The 26785-nt window shown below is 40.7% G+C and overlaps 2 protein-coding genes across 2 annotated transcripts in view; one reads left to right on the forward strand and one right to left on the reverse strand.

Moving 5' to 3' along the window:
- The window catches only part of LOC131689369 (uncharacterized), a 135206-nt gene that overhangs the window by 53035 nt on the left and 55386 nt on the right, over positions 1–26785 (reverse strand). The gene's annotated exons all lie outside the window — the stretch shown is intronic.
- LOC131689370 (large ribosomal subunit protein P2-like) lies at positions 13682–14023 on the forward strand. Its single transcript, XM_058974418.1, has one exon. The coding sequence runs from the start codon at positions 13697–13699 to the stop codon at positions 14021–14023; it is 327 nt and encodes a 108-aa protein (XP_058830401.1). The 5' UTR covers positions 13682–13696.

Here is a 26785-nt window from a genome sequence, read left to right on the forward strand (position 1 = left end):
AGTTGATGGATCGATATCTAGTCCAGAAATGAAGTCACCTCTCTGGCATCGGTAAAGAAGAAGTAGTATCCAACTTCTATACTTACTAACAAATATCCTCCTCCTGTAATACTTGTGGAGTGCGCAGTAGTATATACGGCCTCTGGAAAAATCAAGTGTCGCCCTAACCCTTTCACTTTCCTCCTGCGATCTACGTTAGGGCTTGGCCGGCGCCGGTATTGATCAATAAAAAATTTAGGATTACCAGGAGTTGCACATTGAAAGATGTTACGCTGCTCCCAAGCATAATCATCTACTTATTCCCTGTGCAACTTCAGCTAGTCCAGATCGATAACGGAGTAGCGGCCATGGGTGGTTGCACAAGCTCAAGCTTATATGACAAAAATGATTTGATTGAGTCCCCCATATTATTTTTTGTTAGATTGCGTTCATTAACCAAATTGAGCTATTATGACCACGATAGCCATATAAAAGAGTGTGAAATATAACTCCCACTAACCTTGCTATATGAAATGTAACGTACATAAGTTGCCTTGGAAACTTAAGCGAAGCATCAAACAAATTATGCAATCTTCTCATTCCAGTTCCTTGTCTCAGGATTGCAAGTATTAACGTGAATAATTCAGATTGAATACGGTAATCACCTGGATAGATTTCTATTATTACGAATTTACAAAATCTTGAATATTATTTTCTACTATAAGAAAACCAGAAAAGCGAAATAAACATATGAATTTGAAACAAAATGTTTTAATTTATGAAAATAGTTGAAACAGACTAAATCTCAATGCAAGGTTTCCTCAAACTAATAGATTACTTTAAAATCACGTTTACATTGAAAAATAATAATGCTCGTGGAATTCGTTTAGTAGGTTTAATATTTTCATATTTTGGTCATAAATTGTCTAAAAGCATGAAAAACCATTTTTCATCACTTGTTATTGTATAAAAAAGCTTAAAAACATGTGAAATAATTTTGGCCATGGATTTGATATAGTTACGCCACTGTTCGTCGGTGAGTTTCCCGGCGGCGGAATTTCTCCCGAAACCCTATTTGTGGTTTCACTGCGGCGTTCTAACCAATGTCGTTACTTTGTTGGTCCCTTCGCCACTTCCTTTGCAGCTCGGAAAGTACACTCGTAATAACTCTGTAGGCAGCGTCCCAGATATGCTCGTCGCGGCACATCTCTTCGACGATATTTTCCACTGTTATATAAGGAATACCCCTTCGGACTTCTTCGTATCTGGGGCATTCGAAGACCACGTGTTCCGGTGTCTCTTGCACGTTCACACACTCCGGGCAAAGGGGTGACGAAGCGTGTCCAAACCGATGTAGGGATTTCCGGAAGCATCCATGCCCGGACAAAAACTGCGTCAGATGGAAGTTCACCTCTCCATACTTCCTATGTACCCAAGTAGACACATTTGAGATGAGTCCACCTTCCTTTCTCCGCGTTATCCCACCCTTGCTGCCACTTAGCCAACAAGTCCACTCGAACCAGTCTCCTTGCATTACGTTCATTTCTCCACTGGTAGCATTCTATGTCCTCAGCCAGAGTGATGCAGATGGGAATCATCCCGGCAATTACGCATACCGCTTCCGACGATATCGTTCTGTACGCACTCGCGACACGAACAGCTGTTAGGCGAAAAGTGGTTGTCAACTTCGTCCGGTTTTGCTTTGAGTTCAGCGCAGCAGCCATGGCCGGTACGCCATACCTCAGTATTGAGGATGAGACACCCGCCAGAAGACGTCTCGTGCTGCATCTTGCTCCTCCGTTATTCAGCATGATCCTTGCGTTAGTTGTCCTCGCAGCCTTCTCACATGCGTAGTCGATATGGCTGTTGTAATTTAACTGATCGTCGACTATCATACCCAGATGCTTCGTCGCACGCATACATTGGGTTGAGTGTCCACAGATGCTGATCACGACACGCTGAATTTGTTTACGATTGCTGATCAGTACTACCTCGGTCTTGTGGTGAGCCAGCTGCAAATTGACGTCAGCCATCTAGGTTTCCACGATGCCTATTGCTTCTGCCGGCAACATCTCCACCTCCTCAAGGGTCTCGCCGGTTATCGTCAGGACAACGTCATCTGCAAAGCCGATGATCTCAACTCTCTTTGGCAGTTCCAGTGTTAACACTGCGTTATATATATATATATATATATATATATATATATATATATATATATATATATATATATATATATATATATATATATATATATATATATATATATATATATATATATATATATATATATATATATATATATATATATATATATATATATATATATATATATATATATATATATATATATATATATATATATATATATATATATATATATATATATATATATATATATATATATATATATATATATATATATATATATATATATATATATATATTCCAGAGCGTTAGGCCAAGTATGGAGCCCTAAGGTGACCCTAATCGATCTCTGCCCCATGTTCGTTTCGTCGATCAGTACTCAGTTCTGAAAGTAACTTTTCAGAACCTTGCACAGATAGTCCGGAACCCGCATTCTGTGCAGCGGTTATCGCCACCCAGCTGGCAGTGTTGAACGCGTTTTCCACGTCGATCGTTACCACGGAGCAGTAGTGATTACCCCTTCTCTTTTGCTTCAACACTTTTTCCGTGCTCGCGATGACTGTACGGATGGTGTCCACCGTCGATATCCCTTTCCGGAATCCGAATTGCCTTAACGATAGTTCGTCTTCACTTTCAGCGTAGTTGGTCAGCCTGTTGAGCATAATCCTTTCCACAAGTTTACCAAGAGTATCCAGAACACTAATGACCAATCAAAATAGTTATGATCACATTGGCCAGCTATGACGGTTCTGATACCCCCGAGGTACTCGCCAAGCTCCTAAGCGGTCTCTATTTTTACAAACCTGATTTTAAATGAAACACATAATGCTTCCATTGACTACTATTGAACTTCATTCGATTCTGGCTTTTGGTTCCGGAGTTACAGGTTGGTTATTGCGGTCACACAGGAATTTTTCATATAAACCGATATAATTAAGATATAAGTTTATGCGTCCGACGATGGCTAAAGAGCAGAAAGCCGAAACGTTACGTGTGGTAATGGGAAAATTTGGAGTTTTCATTTTCACCGAAAAAAGCCAACAAGTCCATGAAATAAATATGTTGCGGTGACCATAAAATCTTATAGTATGTGTTATTGCCGGGATGATCCCCATCTGCATCACCCTGCCGGAGGATATCGAGTGCTATAAACACCAGAAATGTGAGGAAGATGGTGAGAATCGATTCGATGGCGAGGTGGCAGTAGAAATGGGACAATACGAAAAGGGAAGGTGGATCGGCTCATCCCAAATCTGTCGTTGTGAGTCAACAGAAAGTACGGAGAGGTGAACTCCCACGTGACAGGCGAGGGCTTCAACAGGAAGTATCTTTATCGGTTCGGGCACGCAACGTCAGCATTGTGTCCGGCGTGTCAGAACGTCAAGGAGACACCGAAGCATGTCGGAGTGCCAGCGAACCGGACGCCACGCTCCACCCGGAGTTACCGGACCGACCGCGGCACCCTTCCGGTTAGCTCGATAAAAATGTAGCGAAAACCAAACTAAAATTGGTTTCGGGGGAGTTTCTTTCGTCGGGGAACTCTCCGGCGGCATACGCTAGATTCACCGTCGGGACTGAGTAGACTGCGACGAGACACCACCAGTCTGGGTCGTCGGGGCATCAGTGAACCGCACTCCTTGCTCCACCGAGTCAGCACCTGGCTGGCTGGCTCGGTTTCGGGAGAAATTTTCTCGTCGGGGAACTCTTCATCGGAGTAGGCTAGGTCCAACTTCGGAAACTAGACCGAGTTGTTCGCGAACAGGTCGGAAGCTCAACGAGAAAGTGGTACTAAATGGCACAAGGGAGCCGAAGTGAATTAGACAGTCTGATGTTTGCCGCCCACATTGTCCTTGCAGGGGAAGAGCACTAAGAAATCAGGTTCCGTGCAAGAGTAGTTGTTTTAGCGGGTCGGGTGGCTGCCCAAACCCGTTCCCTGAGTTATTGTTTTTTATACATTTTTTCCTGCTCGTAGTGTTTTTGAACATTTTTTCTGCTCTCTCCAAAGCACGTACACACATACAGCATTTTCTGAGCCTGAAGAACTTGGTCTTCCGTGCCTCGGTTAAAAAGTCGAAATACCAAACGATTTGCAAAACCTGAACACCGCGTTTGGGATACCGTCCGGACCAGGAGATTTCTTCGCTTTCAGCCCTTTTGCCACTATAATGTCACTCATTTTTCGCAGAGATGGATGAATCGATTTGCACAAATTTATTTGTGGACGATAAAGAGTCAATGCTTAGCTTTTATTTGGCATAATAAACTCAGTTTGTTTACATTTGTTAGATATTACGTTTTGAATAAACGGTATAGATTTCAACTTTTCTCGAGAAACAAAAATGTTTTCGTTGTGATAGCAGTACTAATATAGCTTGAAACACTTGAAACATAGTTTTAAACCTAAAAAGCACAGAGAACACATGTTCCATGTTCGAAGAAATGACTATAAAATACTAGTGCAAACATATGAATTCATACCTGTTAAATACTAGCGCTGCCATCCCAAACTAGAAGCGTAACTGTCGGTCATTTTTAAATCAGTCACAAGTGCTGAAAAATGTAATTGGTCGCCCTCAGCCAACTGCTTTCTAAGAGGCCACTGTTGCTCTACACAAAAGTTCTTCAATGAGGGGAAATTTTATGACGTCAATCTCAAGAAAACCATTGAAGACTTAAATTGAGGTTATGCAGCACACCCGGACGGATGTTGGTTACATTCCTACACATTGAACTTTTGTCCCAAGATGTCCTATTGTGGCAAACATGAGTTGTATTTTCGAGTGGGCTGACCCACCACGAAGTTTTCACGAATGTCGACGGAGGGCACATTTCTTTCCCTGACTGGTATGACCGCCCCATTCAATTGCGCCTCAAATGGGAAGGTGTTAAACATGTTAGCGCACTGGCGGCAAATTGCGCGAGAAAACGGGGATCACGCGAGACATAAAGACGCTTCCCACGATCGGCAAACCGCACGACACATGGCTTTTGTAAATTTACTGTTTCTTTTTGTCATAGCTGGTCAAGGAAAATATTTTGATTATCTTCACGTTCCTCAGGGAGACTTGGATCTCGGATGGGGGTGTGAAATGTTCTGCCCGCAATGTGAATGGTCACGGAAAAATGCACGGAATTCTGCCAACACCTGCGCGTACTCGTTTTTGCGTCGATCACACATCTGATCTCAATCGGATTTGTTTACCTCTCTGACCGCATATCTGCGGCTGTTCATATCGGAACTGAAATCTTCTCGTGAGTCAGAGTAAATCTCCACCTACCCGATTCCCTAGCGATTTGCAACTACGTCCGTTGGGCCAATAAAGCATGGAGATTTATGTTCGTGCTGCCAATACGTCAAAACAGATCTCAACCGGAAAAATCCTGAAATATTTTCGATCTATTTTTGATTCTGCGTTACTTTGTAGCTATTTTCGGAACCGACTTCCTCCCCCTTCTCTCGACCAATCCGCAGTCGATGAGCCGTGACCACAAATAGCTGGATTCCACGGATGGTTGTGGTCTCGTAAAAAACAGATGCGTTTATTTACGAATGCCATGAGATGATCTTCCAAAAAAGTATCGAGTCTAATTTTGACTTCTCGGCGTCAGTAATTATTATTAAACGCCAGTATCATCAATGAGAGTTTACATTGCGTGCGTTGCAAAAGTTTATTTGTTTACGCCGGTTCGGTTCTTAATATTTCATCGAACATAATCGACACTGGTACTCGGCTACGGTATTGACTTTCTCTCGACCGATCAGGTGGTCGGAGCTGGAAAGGATCGCCGTTTGCTTTCGGTAGAATCGGGTTGCTTAGCCGTGGGTTTGGTTATAATGGCAGCCGTAATTGGCGAGTCCTGTGTTGGTCAGTTGTTCCGCCCCCGTGAACGAACGGCGTTGGAGCGTTAACTGAGCGATGACATACGAGCAGGTGAAATCGAAGGTAGAGTGGGTTGCCTTTTATTGCGGTATCGATAGATGAATCAGACCGTATTATTGGTACACGAATCAGCTTTGGGTTATTTTGGGTCTACCAATGATACGGAATACCAATGATTTATGGCAATGAAAATCATTTATGTGGTACGATTCATGGCATGAGAAAGTTTCCAAGCAATTCGGTGTTATTATCAGTTAATAAATAAGGTGTTTGCAGTTACAGTGATTACCCGCATTTATCAGCCCCATGGTTTATTTTAGAATGACAAAATAAGGACATTGGCAAAATCGGGACATTTTTTTCTTTCTTTTAAAAAGACTTCTCTAGTCACCAGAATACCCTATAACTCTTTCTTATTAATTAGTATACATTTCCTTTAAAGGTTTGAAATTGCAAAATTTAAAACAAACATGACAGTTTTATTTTTGCATCAGTAATCTCTATTCGCTTCTGTAATACTTCTCAGATCAAGGGAATCGTAGGAAGCGTTGATTGAAATTGAAACTTAAGACGTGCTGTTCAACGGTCTCTTTGCCGAATAATAATTATTGCCTACCACCGAGACGAAGGATACAGTAACCTAAGTTGGCGTAACTGAAATAGAAGGTTTTTGGATAGGTATAGGGAAGTTTCACCAGAATTTTATGTTTGTTTCCACACGTTCACCGATTTAAAATAACGTTGTTGTTAGAAAACCACATAATTTTTTCATGGCGAATTAAAAACATCACGTTTTAGTTTCATGGGTCTTCCCCAGGGCTCATGTTGTAGTCTACTTCTCATTTTTCGTGAATGACGTAGATTAAGTAATTCATGCACGGTAATGCAATTTGCAGATAACCGAGTGGTCTCTGTAACAGGACCCAACATTGTCGATTTGCAAGGAGCATTACAAGATACTTTGGCGAATTTTTTCTAAAATGCATGAGCCGGCGCAATCCTAGCTAAGCGAGATATCTGTTTGAGAGACTACCTAAAAATTTATCATCAAAATGTTAAAAAAATAAATGTTCTAGATCCCCTGATAGAACATTTCAAAATTATGCTCATATGGAAGAGAAGCATCAAAGCTTTCGATTAGTGAGTTCTTTTAGCGATTTTTTGGTCTAAATAATGTCTGCCAGTGATACCGTGGTTTTTACAGTCGATGAAGCAAATTTTCATCAAAGTACTCGTTCATCACTAGTCTTGCTAAATGAACATCAAAAACCATTATTTCTACTGTTCTGTGCTCGTTTCAAATACATATTTAGTGTACAAACTCGAACGCAATAATTCGCACAAAAACACTTGTATGAACCAATCCATGACAGTCGAACTCAGTGTGCATAAACGGTATACGATATACAAGGGTTCGTGGTTCTAGTTGTCTCTTTCTCTCCACGCATCATCACTAGTGTTGACTCGTCTTTCTTGGTGCGTATGTTTCATCCGTGTAAGATGTTTGAACCGAACTTTGTACAACTTTGCACCATTCGCTTAGGTTCAGTGTTGGAGGCGAATATGTAGACCAAGACTGAGCATACCAAGATGTTTGTCCGCTTCGAGTTATGCATTCTTTTAAAAGAACTGCTTGGAGGAGTACCGAACCTGTTCGACTCAAAAAGATTATGTAGAAAAGCTAGGAATCGCAGACGCAGGGACGGGTCAGAAGCATTTAGGTTGGCAGGCAAATCATACAGAAATGCCCTTCGATCCTCTGAGCGAAGTGGTTGGAAAAGCCTCTGTACAAAAATGCTTCAAGTTTCAACAAGACTAATAGATTAAATAAGTAACTTTCGAAATCGAAAGACTCACGCCAGTTCGATTAGAACTGCTAATGGTGAATACTCGTCTGACGCAGACGTAGTATTCAACTGTCTTTTTGACAAACACACGTTCCAGGTTGTAGGGAGCCATCACTGACGCCTGCCCCTGAGTTCTTTTCAGGATATTCTGATTCTTGGGCATTTGCTCGTAGAATTATGATAACCGACTGTTTATTACCCACAAAAAGTTATTTCCCTTGAGTTTAACCAGTTGGAAAAAATATATGTATTACTTAATAATAGAGTGGTACTATGTACCACTTTTGGCTACCCAAATATCATGTATTATCATCAAATTTAAATCGTAGAAAAAATGTGTTTCACTGTTACCCCCTCTCCCCTACTTCCCTTCCGAAGGAAGACGTGACCACAGATTTTTTCACCTCGGAAAAATCTCAACGACCTCGACTGGGATTGAACCCAGGCCAACTGGAATGAATGGCGGTCACACTAACCACTCAACCACCGTCGCCGTCGTTAATTTTCGGGTGGTGCCATTTTTTCTAATTTTCCAAAAACTGACTGTTATAAAAATACAGTATAAACAGTACACATTAATCTACTTCTACCCAAATTTTCAAGAGAAAATATCCAATAAGTTATTTTCTACAAAAACGCTGTAGAGGTATTTTCTCTTGAATATTTGGGTAGAAGTAGTTTAGAGTGTATTGTTTACGCTGTATTTTTATCGCTGTCAGTTTTTAGAAAATTCTTACCGATATATTGAAATCTGCCTGTGTTGTAGCAAAAGGCGCGTGGAATGCATGGCAAGTAGTTCAGCGTGGCCACCGAGATTTCGGGAGACCTTTCAAGAGGTTCAATACTAACAATTAAGCGGATAAAAAAGTCGATTATTTTTGTCCTCTACACCAGACGCCCCCCTTAAATTCCTAACTAAATATGATATTTCAGATAAATCTGTCGGGAACAAAATCCTATAGCTAAACGATATTAAGTGTTCTGGTGGAACTCCATGTTGAAGACTTATCACTTTTCCGCACCGCTTCCGAAAGATTTTGCGGAACTCAGTTTTTGCTCAGATTTAGTAATTTAATTCAGAATGGATGAACATTTTATCCAAACTGATGAGTGCAAAAATTGTATTATCCAGTGCATACAATGGAAGTTCGAAGTAGTTATGAATGATATAATAAATATTCAGTTCAAGATTTGCGATTGGAGTTTTAAAGACATGAGCGACAATTAATTTCGAATGTTGGTCATTAAAATACTATCACTCCGGTATACCAACAAATCCTGAAAGTCAGCTTCAAAAATAATAAGGCAAGGTTGGCTTAGGAAAACTTCTCAGAAGTCCCATCAAGACTAACTCACGACACACGGCACGCCACAGTCAAATCGATGTAATCTGGTTATTTGTCGTTGCTGCCTTCTCCTAACACTTATACAAGTTCGGACCATTATGCATAATTTGCCACCGACAGTTTCGGGCTGTGCTGGGAAATCATAAATCAATTCGAACATCGATACATGTTGCTTATGCAGCTGATCCTGCAGCAAAACAATCTCACAGAGGGCAATAACCGCTTCCGAGTACGAACGTTTCGAAATGAGAACGGCCTACCCAGAGTGACCAGCGAAATGAGACTGTCATTTGGCCGATACTTTTCTGGTTCATGTTTTGGAAATCCACCAGAACGGCTCATGATATGGAAAATTACTTTTGCAAGTCTGACCTCTCCTCGTTTTACGACTTCGAAGCATATGTCGGTACACATGAAAAAGAAATGAAATTTAATTATCCGCCCATTCGTGCTAGTGCAGCTTGGACGGTTGTGACATTTTTTCGACCCGGTACCCTGCATTAAGGGGATTCACCACGAGATTGCAGTTTGGCGGGCGTATTCGTCACTCCATGAGTTAGCTCAAATTTGAATAAGTTGATCTACAGTGTTGTGTGCTTATTAATTGCTGCTTCTGGTGTATCTGTATAGCGATTACGTTTAAATAATACGAACAAATATTTTAAAGTTATCTAACCTTGTGAACACAACAAATCAAAACGTGAGCTATTGAGAGCAACGAAAAAATAGGCTATCGATCTGATTTCCAATCTCAATCGAATTCGATTAGCTACAAGCGATGTGACTGACGTGTGCGTGACTATGCTACTGCCAGCGTTTGCGGCAAAACCTGCCTACCACAACCGTTGCGATGGTAAAATCAGCTGTTTTTGGGTCGCTTCGCGACTGTCGATTTGCGCCCCCTCGCGAAACGGCGATGATTCTGACAGTAAACGTTCGCTTGATGGCATAATTTAGGTTTTTTATGTTCTGATTCTTTGCGAAGACTCTCGTTGCTAACGTGCGCCGGCTGGGGGTTTCCTTTTTCAGACCGTCCTCAGTCATGGCGCAAAAAGTAGCTTATCATCGTTCCGAAATCATCATGATCTCGTGCCGATTGCGGGAACATGTTAGCGTTTTTTTATCGCTCTCTACTCTCGCCGCGTGATACCGATGGGGTGTGTAAACATTCTGGATTGTCACTTGCCCGCTGGGTGGCATGAGATGGGAACATGACGAAATAATCGGGCAAAGTGAGGGAATTCCCCTCTGCCATTTTTCAACACACGATGGGAATCCGTGGGATCACGGATGTACGCGCGCAAACCAGAAGAGTTGATGGGATTTAAATTAACGAGGCAGAGAGGTAGCTGAAGAACACATGATTGCTTGCGGTGTTTACGGATCCCGAAAAATATGTTTGGATTCAAAACCGGTATGAGGGAGCTGGAAATAGTCGCAATTAGCTTGCCATAAATCGCGCTTTTTTATTCGGAGCACTGGTATGTCAGAATGTCTGTGGTGAAAGAGGTGACACTTTGTTGGGAATGCTTACTAGGCTATTTTTAGCAGCGATGGCATTTTAAATAAGAATTCGTTTCATTTATTTTTAGCTTGATTTATGTTAGAGGTATCATACTGAGCAGCAAAATAAGCGGATTCCTAGGGTGTTAATCATTTGATATATTTTTAAAAATGTCCTAATAATGCGATGTGAATGATATCCTTGCATTGGTTTTACTCGTTCTATTTAACTTTTGTCGTTTGAGCACAATGGTGACCACATTTTTTGTTAGTCTTTTGGTGTATTTTATATTGACAACACCGGGGAACTGACGAGATCGGGACATATTTTATCATTTTCCGAAACTGATTCTGTCAAAAAAAAACCTCATAACCGAGTTCAAATAATTATTTTATTCTCTATTACTCCACAAGGAGAACCGTGCTCTTCATGTACAACATGGTTTAAATCATATTTTGTATACAAGAGCATAGCACTTCTAACTTTTATAAGTAGTGGCGTTGCGTTTTGACTTCGTCTGACAGAACGACTTAGCCACCAGATAGACGCTAAATCTAAAACGAGAATATTAGCACAGATGAGTGCATAGCGAAATCAAAACATAGTACGGCAAACAGGTTGCAATTATCTCTTGAGATTTTCGATTGATTGACACAGGTGTAGTGGAGTGCACTGGTTTTGCACCATTTTTGCACTTACTAGCAGATGTGCAGAAAACTGGGTATGTTGCATTGACACTTCTGCTAGAAAGTGCAAACCAGTGCACTCCACTACATCGGTGCATATCAATCGAAAATCCCATATATTACTTCCTGCAGAGAAAAATTGAATTGAAGATAACTGAAGTGTTCTATGTGGTTTTTAGGAGGTTTTTATGCGTATTTTAGTAAGTTAATGCAAGTTATTTTTATGCGAATTTTTAAAGCTATGTATTTTTAGGCGGTACATATCGCCGCCAATCTAACTCCTTCTCTAGGACGAACCATCAACCGGATTTGTGTCGATAATGCTACCATTCTTGCAGCAAATTCCAAGCTGAAAGCAATTAGTTCCCCGGGCCCAGATGGCGTTCTCTCGATTTTAGTCAAAAAGTGCATCAGCGGGCTTCTTGAACCACTTCGGCGAGTTTTTGTGCTATCACTCAATACTGGAACATTCCCTTTCTGCTGGAAAGCAGCGCACATGTTTCCAGTTCACAAAAAAGGAAACAAATCGAACAATGACAATTATCGGGGAATCTCGTGTTTAAGTGCAGTATCAAAACTATTCGAGCTGGTTGTCTTAGACCCTCTTTTCTTTCACTGCAAACACTACATTGCAGACGACCAACACGGTTTAATGCCTAAGCGATCGACAACGACCAACCTGCTCTCGTTCACAACATATGTACTCGATGGATTCGCTGACGGATTGCAAACCGATGCTATTTACATGGATTTATCTGCGGCGTTCGACAAAATAAATCATGATATCGCAATAGCGAAGCTGGACAAACTCGGTATTCATGGACAACTACTGCGCTGGTTTCGTTCCTACCTCGATGGAAGGCAACTCTAAAGCATTAAGGACTGTCTATCTACACCATTCTTCACTACATCCGGCATGCCACAAGGAAGCCATCTCGGTCCAGTGATATTCCTCGTCTACTTTAATGACGTCAACATCAAATTACAAGGACCAAGCCTTTCTTTTGCCGACGACATGAAAATGTTTCGACAAATACGGGATAAAACCGATGCCCAGTTTCTTCGGAGTGAATTGAAGAGCTTCAGTACGTGGTGTGATCTAAACAGAATGGTTTTAAACCCGAGCAAATGCTCAATCGTTACGTTCACGCGGAAACGCCATCCGATTCAGTTTAACTACCATCTCTTCGACTCGAGTATTTCAAGACGCTCTAACGTCAAGGATTTCGGAGTCATGATGGATTCGGCACTAACGTTCAAACCACATACATCATCCATTGTTGATAAGGTATCAAGACAGCTTGGGTTCATCTTCCGAATAGCGAAAAACTTTAAGGACGTATACTGTTTAAAATCTCTCTATTGCGCGCTGGTTCGCTCAACGCTGGAATATTGTTCTGCTGTTTGGAACCCTTACTACCAGAACGGTGTCGACAGAATCGAGGCCGTCCAACGCCGGTTCCTACGCTTTGCACTCCGACATCTTCCTTGGCAAAACAGATTTCAGCTGCCAAGCTACGAAAACCGTTGTCAGTTAATACAGCTCGATACTCTAACCATCTGGAGGGACTGCTTTCGAGCCCTGTTCGTCTCGGACGCCTCGATCTTCAAGCTTGCGTTCGAGCTCTGCGCAATAACCCTCTTCTGCGAGTCCCGTTCAGGAGAACTAACTATGGGCGCCAGAGCGCTGTTACCGGACTGCAGTGTGCGTTTAACAGTGTGGCGACAGCTTTTGACTTCAACCTGACAAGAAATTCGATAAAAACTAAAATAATGTGTATTCTGAAATGTAATTAGTAAAACAAATTAAAAAATATATAACCAGTAAGGCTTTCAAAATTTGGATTCGGGGAACCACAAAGGCACAAATCCCCGACTATGTACGGGGAACGTGCCATTTGAGCCAATATATTCTGATTCTGATTCCACTAGCTCGTACCGGATATATGTGTTAAAGATGAAATTCTTCAGCGGCAACGCTAAGTTCACCACCGTTTCGATTTTCTTCATGTTTGGCGCTGGAAGGCTTCTGATGCTTTTGACGATTGACTGAATGATTGAATCTGACCACCCGTGGTATAGCATTTTCAGTGTCGATAGTTGTCTGCAACTTGCATCTTACTGCCTCCAATCCCTTTTCACTTAAGCCACTTCCGTAGTTTTAACATATTCTTTTTGTTTTGTGAACTCACACATTTGCGTAAATGAGTTGAACATAGCATAGAATACTCTTTCTGGCTTGAAGTTCAAACAAGTAAGTTGTGTTTTATTTTGTGTTGCTCTTTTTTCGTGTCCAGCGGACTTAAAAATGCGTTACGTGGCTGCATACCTTTTGGCCGTCCTGGGCGGAAATGATTCCCCAGCGAACGCTGACATCGCGAAGATCCTCAGCTCGGTCGGTATTGAAGCGCATTCGGCCCGCGTCACAAAGGAGGTTACTGAGCTTAAGGGTAAATCTGTGGAGGAGCTGAACGCTTCCGGCCGCGAGAAACTGTCCTCGATGCCAGCTGGTGGAGCTGCTCCGGCTGCCAGTAGTGCCGCTGCTGGTTCTGCTGTTGCCGCTCCGGCCGAGGCGAAGAAGGTGGTGAAGAAGGAGAAATCCGAGTCCGAGGATGATGGGATTCGGTCTCTTTGAATAAGAGATTTCTCCACAACACGAAGGATATAACAAATACCACTAGTTTGGAAGGGTACATTTATTTCTGTGAAATAAATATGCGACCAGTTCTCCAATGTATCGTCGAACTCTGGCACATCCCATGAAACCGCCGCAATATGGCGTCGATTGAGAACTCATACGGTTTCGTAGAGGATCTTGCTTCACCTTATTGTGAGTGGTCATGTCGAATCCGTGTAGATACCGAGATTCGGCGAGGGGATGAACGTTGACCTTGGATTCGTGACCCGGATACCGGGTCGGACTTGAATGTTCATTTGGGCGAACCTGAAAGCTGGCAGCTCTCGTGTTGGCTGCTGGAAGTAGGCTTCTGGGATTGAAGTAAATCGAAGCTGGTATATACGACCCTGGTGCCCCTGCGTATCTTGTGACGATGGAGTTGAGAATAGCGGATTCGCTTGACATAACTGTTGTGCCAACCGCATCGCGCACATGACACTGCTTGGTATGAATAGTTGATGGATTCTGAATTTACTGGACGACATCCAGGCACTGATGATTATTCGCTTCCGTATTTCTTCAAAACCTTGTAGTTTTGTTCAAGGAACCGCTTCTCCATTTCGAGCTCTTGGGGTAGCCTTCGAAGTTCGAGTTCTCCCAACCGCCTTGTTTCACTTCCAGCAGATCCAACTTTGCTTTTGGACCTAACCGGCGGCGTCCTTAATTCCCGTCAGCGGATTTCGATGACGTTAGTTTAGCGGTACTAGTGGGAAACGGATGCGGTCTTGTAGAACGGGCAAATCCAACTAAAGTTAGCGATTTCCTCCGTAACCAGCACACACATGAAATGGAACCACTTAACGCAACCATCGCACTGCAGCATTTCTTCATTGTTCACGTTATTCGCATAACTGACAATGATAATCCTGAACTTTTCGAGATTCGCTCAACGGATGTCGCCTAGCAGTATTCTTGGACCGCTCACCGCCTCGACGCACAGTGGTTCCATTCATTAAGAGTGGCGGTCATAAATATATTCAATGCAAATGTCGATACAAAACTACATTTCTTTAGTAAATTTTGGGCCACTGAATCTGAATTTCATATTAAAATTCTATCCACCTAAGAGTGTAATATAGCTTTTCTTAATACACTAATCATTCATAATAAAAAAAAATTTGTTGCCTTTTTAGATTATCAAATTGTACATGTTTTGATGTGCCTATACAAAAATATCATGATGAGTAGGCATGAAAATTCTCGAAACTGCAGCTTTTGTGCTCGAACGTAATATTTTGATATTGTGTCCAGCGTGCCTGATATCTCGTGAACTCACAGACCAGTCTTCAATTTTAGAATATTGTTCTTGATTATAAAAGCAAGTTCACGACTAAATTTAAAATTAATTGTGAATTTCTCCCTAAAAGTAGTTTTTATGAATTCAAAGAGTTTACCAACCGAAAAATTTAAATTTTCGCGTAAATAACAGTACCCTCGTTAGAGTATTAATTATTTAAAAAAGGAGCAACAGCTCATGACTTAAAATTTATTTGTAAATTGGAACTATATCGATATGAGTCACAACGGGCTTTCTCAAAAAGTATTCGAGAACATCGTTGTGGTATGAAGTGAAGTGAGCCTGCCCCGTACATCGAATATTCCGTAACGACATGTGTTTCAAAAAGTAGCGGTCAATAAATTAATATAACACATGTTGGAATGATCCGATCGAAAATAATAAATATGCTATATAATTTCAAGATCTGTAATAATAAAACATTAGAATTTTAAAATATAAAATTTTTTTTTCGTCTTATTGTGTTACGAGCATTCGTAGGTCTTGGTAGACCGCCCTGACCAAAGGGTCTGCCGGACAAATAATAAACCGGAGTAGTGGGCAAACCGCTCCTTACGTCAAATATATACATCATCTTAGACACTCTAGGAATTCTAGGTGCAGACTTGCGCAGCTGAAGCCTAGTTTAAGTGGAACTGAATAGTCTGAAGACCGCTTTCAAGAAATATTTGCGAGGGATAACGAGGGAAAAATTAGTTAAGGTTATTTTTAGTTAAATTCTTTGAATACATATATAAACATACTCATTTTTCTGCAATCCATATTCACCAAAACCTTATAATTATTGTTCAATATACAACTGATAGTAATGTTATCCGATAAAAATGCTAAAAAATTTTGATGAGCAATCGATTATCAATATTATTTAACTTATCGGTAAATAACGAACCAACCTATGCGTTCTTCTATATACTAAAAAAACAGTTCATTGTTGGCAAAATCAAGTTTGAAACAATAAATTATGCAACCATAACTATATAATCACGAGAGATTTTTTTGTATTATTGGCCTGGTCACTGTGCGACGATACGTTGTCCGATATTGAATGTATTTATTTGCCCGTATCCTTGGGATTAAATGTTATTAGCAACGTCGACATTTACCTGTCTTCCGAAGCTAGGAAAGGGGAGGAAGAAATCATGATCGATGCGGACCTGGACGATTTCATCGACATCGTAAATTGATCCAAATTCAGTCATGTATTTCGATGTAAATGTAAATTATTAAATTCCTAAGGACCTAGATATGAATTCAAAAATTTTAATTTTCCACTTGCTTTTAGTGATCTAGTTTGCACTAAATTATTCAGGCAACACTGTACCTATCCAAACCAACATATCCTATTTACCCATAATAATCATGTTTTGCTTTAGTTCTTATTGTAATACTTACCTCAGGGCTATTGATAGTTTATGTTTAGTTCAACCGCATGCACGTTCGCCTAGCTTTAAATAGTAATAGTTTCGTCTAACCGTAAGCAGCATAAGTTATCATAAATTCTTACTAGTTTATGCATTTAATTCCTACCAAGTTTAAGCTCAATGCTGTATGCTGGATTTAGACGCACTATTTGAAAACATTCGGTTTACGGTCAATCGCGACTATCACATTTCTTGTTAAAGAACGACAACATTTGGAGTTTAAATCTTTTTTTTTTAAATCCGTTTATTTGCTCATAGCGGTAGCTTAACGGAGCCGTGGATCTTTTATACGTTTACAATACATGTAAAAATAAAAATACAAACAAGAATTAATTAATTGGATCTCGTCGCGCAACTTTTTATTGCGAGTTGAGACCTTTTTTCGCGAAGTCTGTTGGCAAACAGCGCCAGGGGGATCATTTAATTCTTGCTTGTTTTTCACGCCCCGATCGAAGCTGGCTTGGTGTCCGGGATCAGATGTTCTCCCTTGTTTCTTGCACTTATTGTTGATCAGTGTAAATCCGTCGTCATTGTTACTGCATTCGTTGCCGATGTTGCTTACAATTGCTTTTGGGGTGCTGGATGATTCTTTTGCGGTTGTCATTATGGTCTGAACAACTGCCACAAATTTGGTCACCGTTTGTGGTTCAGGCATTGGTATTGAAAACTCTGTTTTAGGTTGGTTTGCCGTAGATGAGTTGGCATTCGGTTGAGATGCATTTTCCTCTGCATCTTCCGCGCAAGGTTGTCCATGATGAGCTGTCTGATTACAATACTTGCACGTAGGAGTTTGCCCCTCATGGGTGCATAGCGTAGTTTGCATAATTGTAGTTCCGTGAGTTTTGAGTTTTATTGCCAAGTAGGAGGGTATAGGCCTTTCAATCCGCATCCTCACTACAAAAACGCCGTTAGGAGCACCCGGGAAGAAGTTTCTCCAAGTATCAGGTGTAACGGATTCTACTTCTCCGTATTGCGACATGCATTTTGCAATTGGCTCAGGAGGGGTACGAGGTGATAGGTCATATAACCTTACATCTATATAATCATTCTCAATGTATACGGGAATCTTAATTCCAACGTTGTCACTTTCAACCACGTGTTTCAAGTTGTTCTTCAAAACGAAACGCTCGGCTTGTGCTAACGTGTTGAATGATATTAACACTACATTGCGAAAATGATGATACTGAAGGTACAAGACTTCAGCAAGCCTAAGTTGCATTTTTACCTTCAGAAGGTATTCTGCCCATAATCGCAAGTCAGTCCCATGTTCTATGGGATTCCCTATCTACATGGGACTGACTTGCGATTATAGGCAGTATTCCACTTCACTAAAACTCGGTCGTTTTAAACAAAATTTAAAGTCAACGACCGCAGCGTTGGGTCGGAATAGAGCTTTTTCGTCAACTTTACTTATGATGACAAGAATAATCCGATATTTCCTTTGTTCTCGAGACAATGCACACTAGATCGAGAGGCCTGTTGTTCACTTGGCTCGATTGTACGTCTGACTGCGGCAGAAGTAGAAAGTAGACTGGGTTTAAATCTTTATTAATGCTTAAAGCTCTTCTTATGCACTGTCCTAAAATATACTCATTTTGGATTAAATCGATGTATCTATTACAAACGAAGAAAAGAGGTTTCCATCAACTAATTTCAACCGCCAACTGGGGGTGGGCGTAGCGTAGTTGGTAAATCGATTGCCTTGTACGCAGCGCATCTGGGTTCGAGTCCTGACCCCGCACATAGGATTAGAAAATTTTCATAAGAGATTTTTCTAACCCGAAAAGGCGAATGGCCTTGGGGTTAAAACCTCTATAATCGAAATAAAAAAAAGCCAACTGGCATCGATCTCCTCTACAGCGGATTGTGGTAAGTTTCGCGTTTGGATCCTTAAGCATTCCGGTAAATCGTGACAAGAAAACACGTTAAGCAAATGTATATTGCATTGCGTACACAGATAAAGAACAACCTTACTTTATTAAGTTGGATTTTTGTGTTTCAAATTCATTTCGTCACTAATTAACACTAGCTTGGAACCAAGTCAGACGATGTATCTAAACTAGTTCCCAAATTGGCACTAGTTAGACACTAAATCCAAACAGTCACCCAGTAGTGTCGGCTTCTGATGAGACGAAGTCGAATGATTTCAAAATGCATGAACCGTCGAGATCTGATGTCAAAATACATGAAACGTCGAGATCTATCGTCAAAGCAAAAAGGTAATATCAGAAAAAGAATAAAAACTGAAAATAAGTGTTGAAAATGCGTAAAAAATGAAAAATTTGTAATTCAAACAGGGTTGCTATGATTAATAAAAAATCCACTTGTTTTGAAGTCATACTGCTTCTTTAGTTAATAACTTTTCTCATCGAATTTTGATAAACTTGCAATGTTCCCCGAATGTGTTCATTAGAAGAATACCTTTAGAAATAAATAGTGTTATGATTAATTGATTGATGAGGTGATTTTTTAAGAATTTATTTTCAATGTTAACCGATTTTACATACAAACTTCCATATAAACTTTGAAATTTTTGGAGGGTCTGTAGACACAACCGATCGGTACCAAAATTTGCACAATTACTAAGGGCCATACAAGGAATCGGTAGAGCCTGGTGGAGCTAAAAGTCAAAAATTGAACCAGTCTAATGTGCAATATGTTGTATCGAACACGGAGGTCTGTTCCCCGTGCTGTAACATACCACGGACATAACTGATTCCCTGATTTTTTGTTCTCAAGAATCGTTTCCTAGCACAGTTTATTATCACAGTAACATTTGAAATTCATTATTATTTATTTTTACCGAAAAACGATTCCTCCCACATAATCATAATCTGGCCAAACAATATTGCTATCTCGAGAAGGCCTGAAACAACAATATCCATGCGCAAGTCAAAACAAAACTGTTGCAACATCTTTTCAAAATCCTCTTTGCACTTCCAGCTGATAAAGAACTCGTGTAAAAATTCCAAACAAACTGTTAACGACCAGTTAGTGTCAAAAGCCATTAATCCGTAAGAAATACGGCAAAATCGGTTGAGATGCATTTTCCTCTGCATCTTCCGCGCAAGGTTGTCCATGATGAGCTGTCTGATTACAATACTTGCACGTAGGAGTTTGCCCCTCATGGGTGCATAGCGTAGTTTGCATAATTGTAGTTCCGTGAGTTTTGAGTTTTATTGCCAAGTAGGAGGGTATAGGCCTTTCAATCCGCATCCTCACTACAAAAACGCCGTTAGGAGCACCCGGGAAGAAGTTTCTCCAAGTATCAGGTGTAACGGATTCTACTTCTCCGTATTGCGACATGCATTTTGCAATTGGCTCAGGAGGGGTACGAGGTGATAGGTCATATAACCTTACATCTATATAATCATTCTCAATGTATACGGGAATCTTAATTCCAACGTTGTCACTTTCAACCACGTGTTTCAAGTTGTTCTTCAAAACGAAACGCTCGGCTTGTGCTAACGTGTTGAATGATATTAACACTACATTGCGAAAATGATGATACTGAAGGTACAAGACTTCAGCAAGCCTAAGTTGCATTTTTACCTTCAGAAGGTATTCTGCCCATAATCGCAAGTCAGTCCCATGTTCTATGGGATTCCCTATCTACATGGGACTGACTTGCGATTATAGGCAGTATTCCACTTCACTAAAACTCGGTCGTTTTAAACAAAATTTAAAGTCAACGACCGCAGCGTTGGGTCGGAATAGAGCTTTTTCGTCAACTTTACTTATGATGACAAGAATAATCCGATATTTCCTTTGTTCTCGAGACAATGCACACTAGATCGAGAGGCCTGTTGTTCACTTGGCTCGATTGTACGTCTGACTGCGGCAGAAGTAGAAAGTAGACTGGGTTTAAATCTTTATTAATGCTTAAAGCTCTTCTTATGCACTGTCCTAAAATATACTCATTTTGGATTAAATCGATGTATCTATTACAAACGAAGAAAAGAGGTTTCCATCAACTAATTTCAACCGCCAACTGGGGGTGGGCGTAGCGTAGTTGGTAAATCGATTGCCTTGTACGCAGCGCATCTGGGTTCGAGTCCTGACCCCGCACATAGGATTAGAAAATTTTCATAAGAGATTTTTCTAACCCGAAAAGGCGAATGGCCTTGGGGTTAAAACCTCTATAATCGAAATAAAAAAAAGCCAACTGGCATCGATCTCCTCTACAGCGGATTGTGGTAAGTTTCGCGTTTGGATCCTTAAGCATTCCGGTAAATCGTGACAAGAAAACACGTTAAGCAAATGTATATTGCATTGCGTACACAGATAAAGAACAACCTTACTTTATTAAGTTGGATTTTTGTGTTTCAAATTCATTTCGTCACTAATTAACACTAGCTTGGAACCAAGTCAGACGATGTATCTAAACTAGTTCCCAAATTGGCACTAGTTAGACACTAAATCCAAACAGTCACCCAGTAGTGTCGGCTTCTGATGAGACGAAGTCGAATGATTTCAAAATGCATGAACCGTCGAGATCTGATGTCAAAATACATGAAACGTCGAGATCTATCGTCAAAGCAAAAAGGTAATATCAGAAAAAGAATAAAAACTGAAAATAAGTGTTGAAAATGCGTAAAAAATGAAAAATTTGTAATTCAAACAGGGTTGCTATGATTAATAAAAAATCCACTTGTTTTGAAGTCATACTGCTTCTTTAGTTAATAACTTTTCTCATCGAATTTTGATAAACTTGCAATGTTCCCCGAATGTGTTCATTAGAAGAATACCTTTAGAAATAAATAGTGTTATGATTAATTGATTGATGAGGTGATTTTTTAAGAATTTATTTTCAATGTTAACCGATTTTACATACAAACTTCCATATAAACTTTGAAATTTTTGGAGGGTCTGTAGACACAACCGATCGGTACCAAAATTTGCACAATTACTAAGGGCCATACAAGGAATCGGTAGAGCCTGGTGGAGCTAAAAGTCAAAAATTGAACCAGTCTAATGTGCAATATGTTGTATCGAACACGGAGGTCTGTTCCCCGTGCTGTAACATACCACGGACATAACTGATTCCCTGATTTTTTGTTCTCAAGAATCGTTTCCTAGCACAGTTTATTATCACAGTAACATTTGAAATTCATTATTATTTATTTTTACCGAAAAACGATTCCTCCCACATAATCATAATCTGGCCAAACAATATTGCTATCTCGAGAAGGCCTGAAACAACAATATCCATGCGCAAGTCAAAACAAAACTGTTGCAACATCTTTTCAAAATCCTCTTTGCACTTCCAGCTGATAAAGAACTCGTGTAAAAATTCCAAACAAACTGTTAACGACCAGTTAGTGTCAAAAGCCATTAATCCGTAAGAAATACGGCAAAATCAGCAGTCAACAACTTTGTCGTCACCTAGCTTTGAAATATTTCACCCCATAAGCGACACAGGCGTCCACCTTCTTCGCTTAACACCCCCTGCTTTACAAAGCGAAATCAACTAAGTCAACTTTGGATAAAGCAAAGCATCAATCACACCTTGTAACGATCCCGTGATCGTTTGGTTGATGATGCTGGTCGCTCGCAGCTAGTGGAAAAATCACGACACTAAATGGTGGCGGATGTGTGCAGAAAATCCGGGTGGTTACGAGGACGGTTGCCCCGGGGGTCGATGAGCAATGTGTTTTCCACCTAGCGCAGGCATCATCGGGCGCCGTCGGTAAATTTGACATTCCAGACATTCTTTTGCTTGTAGCTGGTCGGTACCGATTTGTTCTTCGGAAACAGTCAGTATCACCACCACCACCGCCACCGTAAAGAGTGGGAGGGTCGGGGAGGACAACAGAGTAGTCAACAGCGCAAATCATGTTTGTTTGACAGCATTTCGCGACTTCTTGATTTGTATATTTTTCGTCTGCGGTATTCTAGTGAAGGCCGTGCAGCTTGGTCGGTAGGTCGATCGGAGACGGCGGTTGGTGGCACTATTGGAATGTGTTTGTATTGGTATTGTCATTTGGCAACAGTTGTCGGTGTTTGCATTGTCCCATCGGTGCAGGTTTTGTTTAATTGACAAGCAGTAAAGGGTGTGTACGTGCAAAATGGATATTCACACCTGTCAGTATCTTTGTACGCAGAAACCAACAAGGTACACATTTTAACGACTATCAAATCCAATGCACAGTGTACAATACCAGCATCCAAATTACGAGCGGTTGCCAGGTTTGTTGTTGTTGTTCAGGAAATAACGGAGCGCTGATTGGTGAATTGCGTTACATCGATCTGGACGTCGAATTCTACATTACCGTGGATTTCTGCCAACAACTTGAACAGGAATATTTCTTTGTCAAGCAAAGTTTGCTGTTCCAGAGGAAGAAAAAGGCAAAAGCCGAATTTATTATACATATTCTGATTTGGCAGGCGATTTGCTGGTGTGGTGAAATGAGTAATCCATACTCTACTTTCAGAATAATAAGCCAAATTGTCATACTTAATTTTACCAGCTAAAATTTACAATACTCCTGAGTAAAAAACTTTCGAGTTTAAACCATTAATTTTTTCGTCAAATAGCTCTCAGTTATTAATGATAAAAATAATTAATTCTACTGCTAAAATGGGCCTAATACCCTATATAAAAATGGCACTGTTGCTGCTCATAACCCATATGCACTATGAATCTGTTGCAGTCACTGGTATACATATATGTTTTATGACCCAACTTTCGTGTTGAAAACGACCGATGCGTATCATGCGCATCGATTTCGTAATAAGCAAAACTGGCAGTTCGTGAGAGATTGAACCACTGATTGGTTGCTGTTGCTGAAACGTCACTTAGCGAGGCAGATAATACTAGGTTCCGCGCTTAGCAGCAACCTAAATGCAGAACAATAGCTTGTATACACATTTTTCACAAAACACCGCCGCCCGGTGCACGGCAACTGGAGTCTGGAACTGGTCGGTGAGAAATTATCGTCATACGCACGATTACTCATTAGCGCTAGAAGATCTTGACACACAGACCGGAGCTATAGTGTCGGTGCTGATGAGAAAGCGCAGTAAAAAAAATGCGCTAATGAGTGAGCCGATGACGCGTAAATAGTGACGTTGCCAATATGGCTCTGCTGTGTACGTTTCGAACAGAACCAGCTGCATGGCTTTATCTGCATTGTTTACTTGCGAGGAAAGAAGATGCGTTAATTATCGCGATCGAAAGCGGTACGAAATTGGGACAAAGGAAGACCAATCGCTGATCGGACAAGGTTGAAAATATTGGTGGAATTCCCGACGAAGGCCCGCTTCAGAAATTGGCTAAGTTCAGCAACCGGTTTTTGCACTTTTTTGTAGTTTTATTAGTGTTGGAAGATTCACTGTATAGTATGATCCTGATCAGAAGATCATAACAAAATAATAAAAACTATATCATCCGATTATTGGTAAATTTTGCTAGTTAAATTTAACTGCTAACGTAATTTGATCTATACCACTAGATGTTACAAAAGTGGTATTTTGCCATAATTATGTTATTTCCTGTTAATCGGGATGGCATGACATGATTTTTTGTTTTCGCCGCTGATTTGGAATACGAGGTGTGATTTTTATAGCTTATATTTCTATAATGTTCGCTGTTTAGTGCCGATGAATGATTGTCGGTAAACATGATACTCTTATGGCACGGCTTATAGCTGAGCGAGGAAGGTGAAAAGGATTTACATATATCCAAAAAAACATGTCTATTTTTCTTTACAAAACAAATAATCCAATATACCTAATACTATAATGTATCGTTTTGAATCGTACATTGGTTGTCAGATAGGGTGATAAGCCTATTATCGCCATGTTTGTACTATCACCCTACCCAGTTGAAGCCATTGGTTAGAGCAGCGTCTGCTATCTTTCTTCAACGTATGGTAACGCAGCAATAGGGGCACTCAGTTCGGGTTTTCGTTGCGCTTAAACACGAACATTTCACCGTTTCCAGAGCATTTGTACTACTATCTTGACTCTTAACAACAAAGCAAAGCTGTTGATGCCAATTTGTACGCATTCCATTGATTGTAGGCCGAGTAATTAATGAATTAGCGAGGCACCCTCTTAAATATGGTGAAAATAGGCACTGTATCCTATATATACATATTCAAACATAAAAAACCCTGTTTTAATCCACCTAGTGGTGCGATTGTCTCTTTCTCGTTTTTCCAAACTATGATTGGTTTTGTTCAATAAAATTGTGGAAATGTCTATTACATTCTTATTATAGAAGAATTTCGCGCTAAATCGTATTCAGAGTTGGAATCACCCTCTCAGATTTTAATAAAACTTTCTGTTCATGAAGACTTTGTCACAAAAAGCCACTTTGCATACTTTGTTTTTTAAAAATGATATAGACTGTCTTTTGAAAAGGGTCGAACATTTTTTTCAAACGGCTATAGTCTAAAAATAACAAATTCCACCAAAAAAATGTTGTAGGAGTGATTTTTACAAAATTGGTCAAATTTTTGAATAAAAATATTAAAAAAATTGTTCATCTACTCTCACACTGCAAAAAATCGATTTTAAAAATTAGGTAATTATGTTCCCTATCTACTGTCAAAAATTCAAATTGGGCACTTTCAAGGAAAAAAAGTTATTTGAAAAAAACTTTTCCTTATCCAAACATAATTTTTTTTCAGTGTATTTTTATTCATGGTCCATTGCCAAGAGACCAAAACCTAGAACCCCGAGGAGAGAATTCCATAGTCCCAAGGAGAGAGACCAGAGTCCAGAGTCGCGAGTTCTTAACCCAAAATACTGAGGCGAATTCAGAGTCCAGAATCCAGAGTTCAGTGTCGAGAACGCAGAGTCCAGAGTCCACAGCGCAGCGAACAAAACTCAGAGTTCCGAAGACAGAGCTCAGAGTTCAGAATGCAGAGCTCCGAGTGCAGAGTTCAGAGTCCAGAGCCCAGAGTTCAGAGTTCAGATGCCAGAGCCCAGAGTCCAAAACCTAGAGTACAGAGCCCAGAAACCAGAGTCTAGAATTCATATCCAAAAATACTGAGCCCAGAGTCCTCAGCACAAATTCCAGAACACAAAGCCCAAAGCCCAAAGTCCAGAGCCCCTTACCCAAAATAGTAAGACCAGAGTTTGGAGTCCAGATTCCAGAGCTCAGAGTCCAGAATCCAGAGTTCAGATTCGATAATCCAGAGTTTAGATTCCATAGCCCAGTGACCAGAACCCAGAGTCCCGAGGAGAGAGCCCAGAGTCCGGAGCCCAGAATCTGCAGTCCCGAGTGCAGAACGCATTGTCCAGAATTTAGAGTCCAAAGTCCACAGTTCAGAGTCCAAATTCCAGAATAAAGACGCAGAACCCATAGCTCATAGACCACAGTCTACTGTCCAGAGTCCTTAGCACAGAATCTCGAGGCGAGAGCTCAGAATCCAGAGAGTGCAGAGTCCAGAGTTCAGAGTGCAGAGAACAAAGTCGGGAATCCTGGGTCCAGAGCCCAGAGTCCTCAACCCAAATTACTGTTACCAGAGTCCAGAGCTTTGAGATCAGAATCCAGAGCCCCAAAGTACTTAACCCAAAATACTGAGGGAAGAGTTCAGACTCCAGAGCACAGAGCCCTGAACCCAGAGTCCATAACACAAAATCTCGAGGTGAGAGTCCAGAGTCCAGAACCCAGCGTCCAAAGTCCAAAATGTAGAGCTCATAGTCCAGAGACGAGAATCCTGGGCCAGAGTTCAGAGTCCAAAATCCTCAACCCAAAATACTGAGTCCAGAGCAAGGTGCTTAGAGTTCTAAGGTGATTCGTCTTCAGCAGTAACTAGGTGAGGAGTGAGATAAGCGTGCAGCAAGTTGCGGGAAAGAAAAATGACAGAGAACAACTTTGTTTACATACTGAAATCCAAGCAAACATGCATGGGGATGTAATAAACAATGTTGTTAGCTGTCGTTTCTATTACCAACATGGCTGATCGGCGATCTCGAAGATCGCATCACATAAGAATAAAAGCTCCTTGGTCCAGAGCATAGAGCCCAGAGACCAGAATCCAGAGTCCC

Source organism: Topomyia yanbarensis, chromosome 3, assembly GCF_030247195.1.
Source record: "Topomyia yanbarensis strain Yona2022 chromosome 3, ASM3024719v1, whole genome shotgun sequence".
Classification (NCBI taxonomy): Eukaryota; Metazoa; Arthropoda; class Insecta; order Diptera; family Culicidae; genus Topomyia; species Topomyia yanbarensis.

Bases quoted from the DNA above. Each gene is read 5' to 3' on its own strand.
- LOC131689370 (XM_058974418.1), top strand. From the start codon at position 13,697: ATGCGTTACGTGGCTGCATACCTTTTGGCCGTCCTGGGCGGAAATGAT.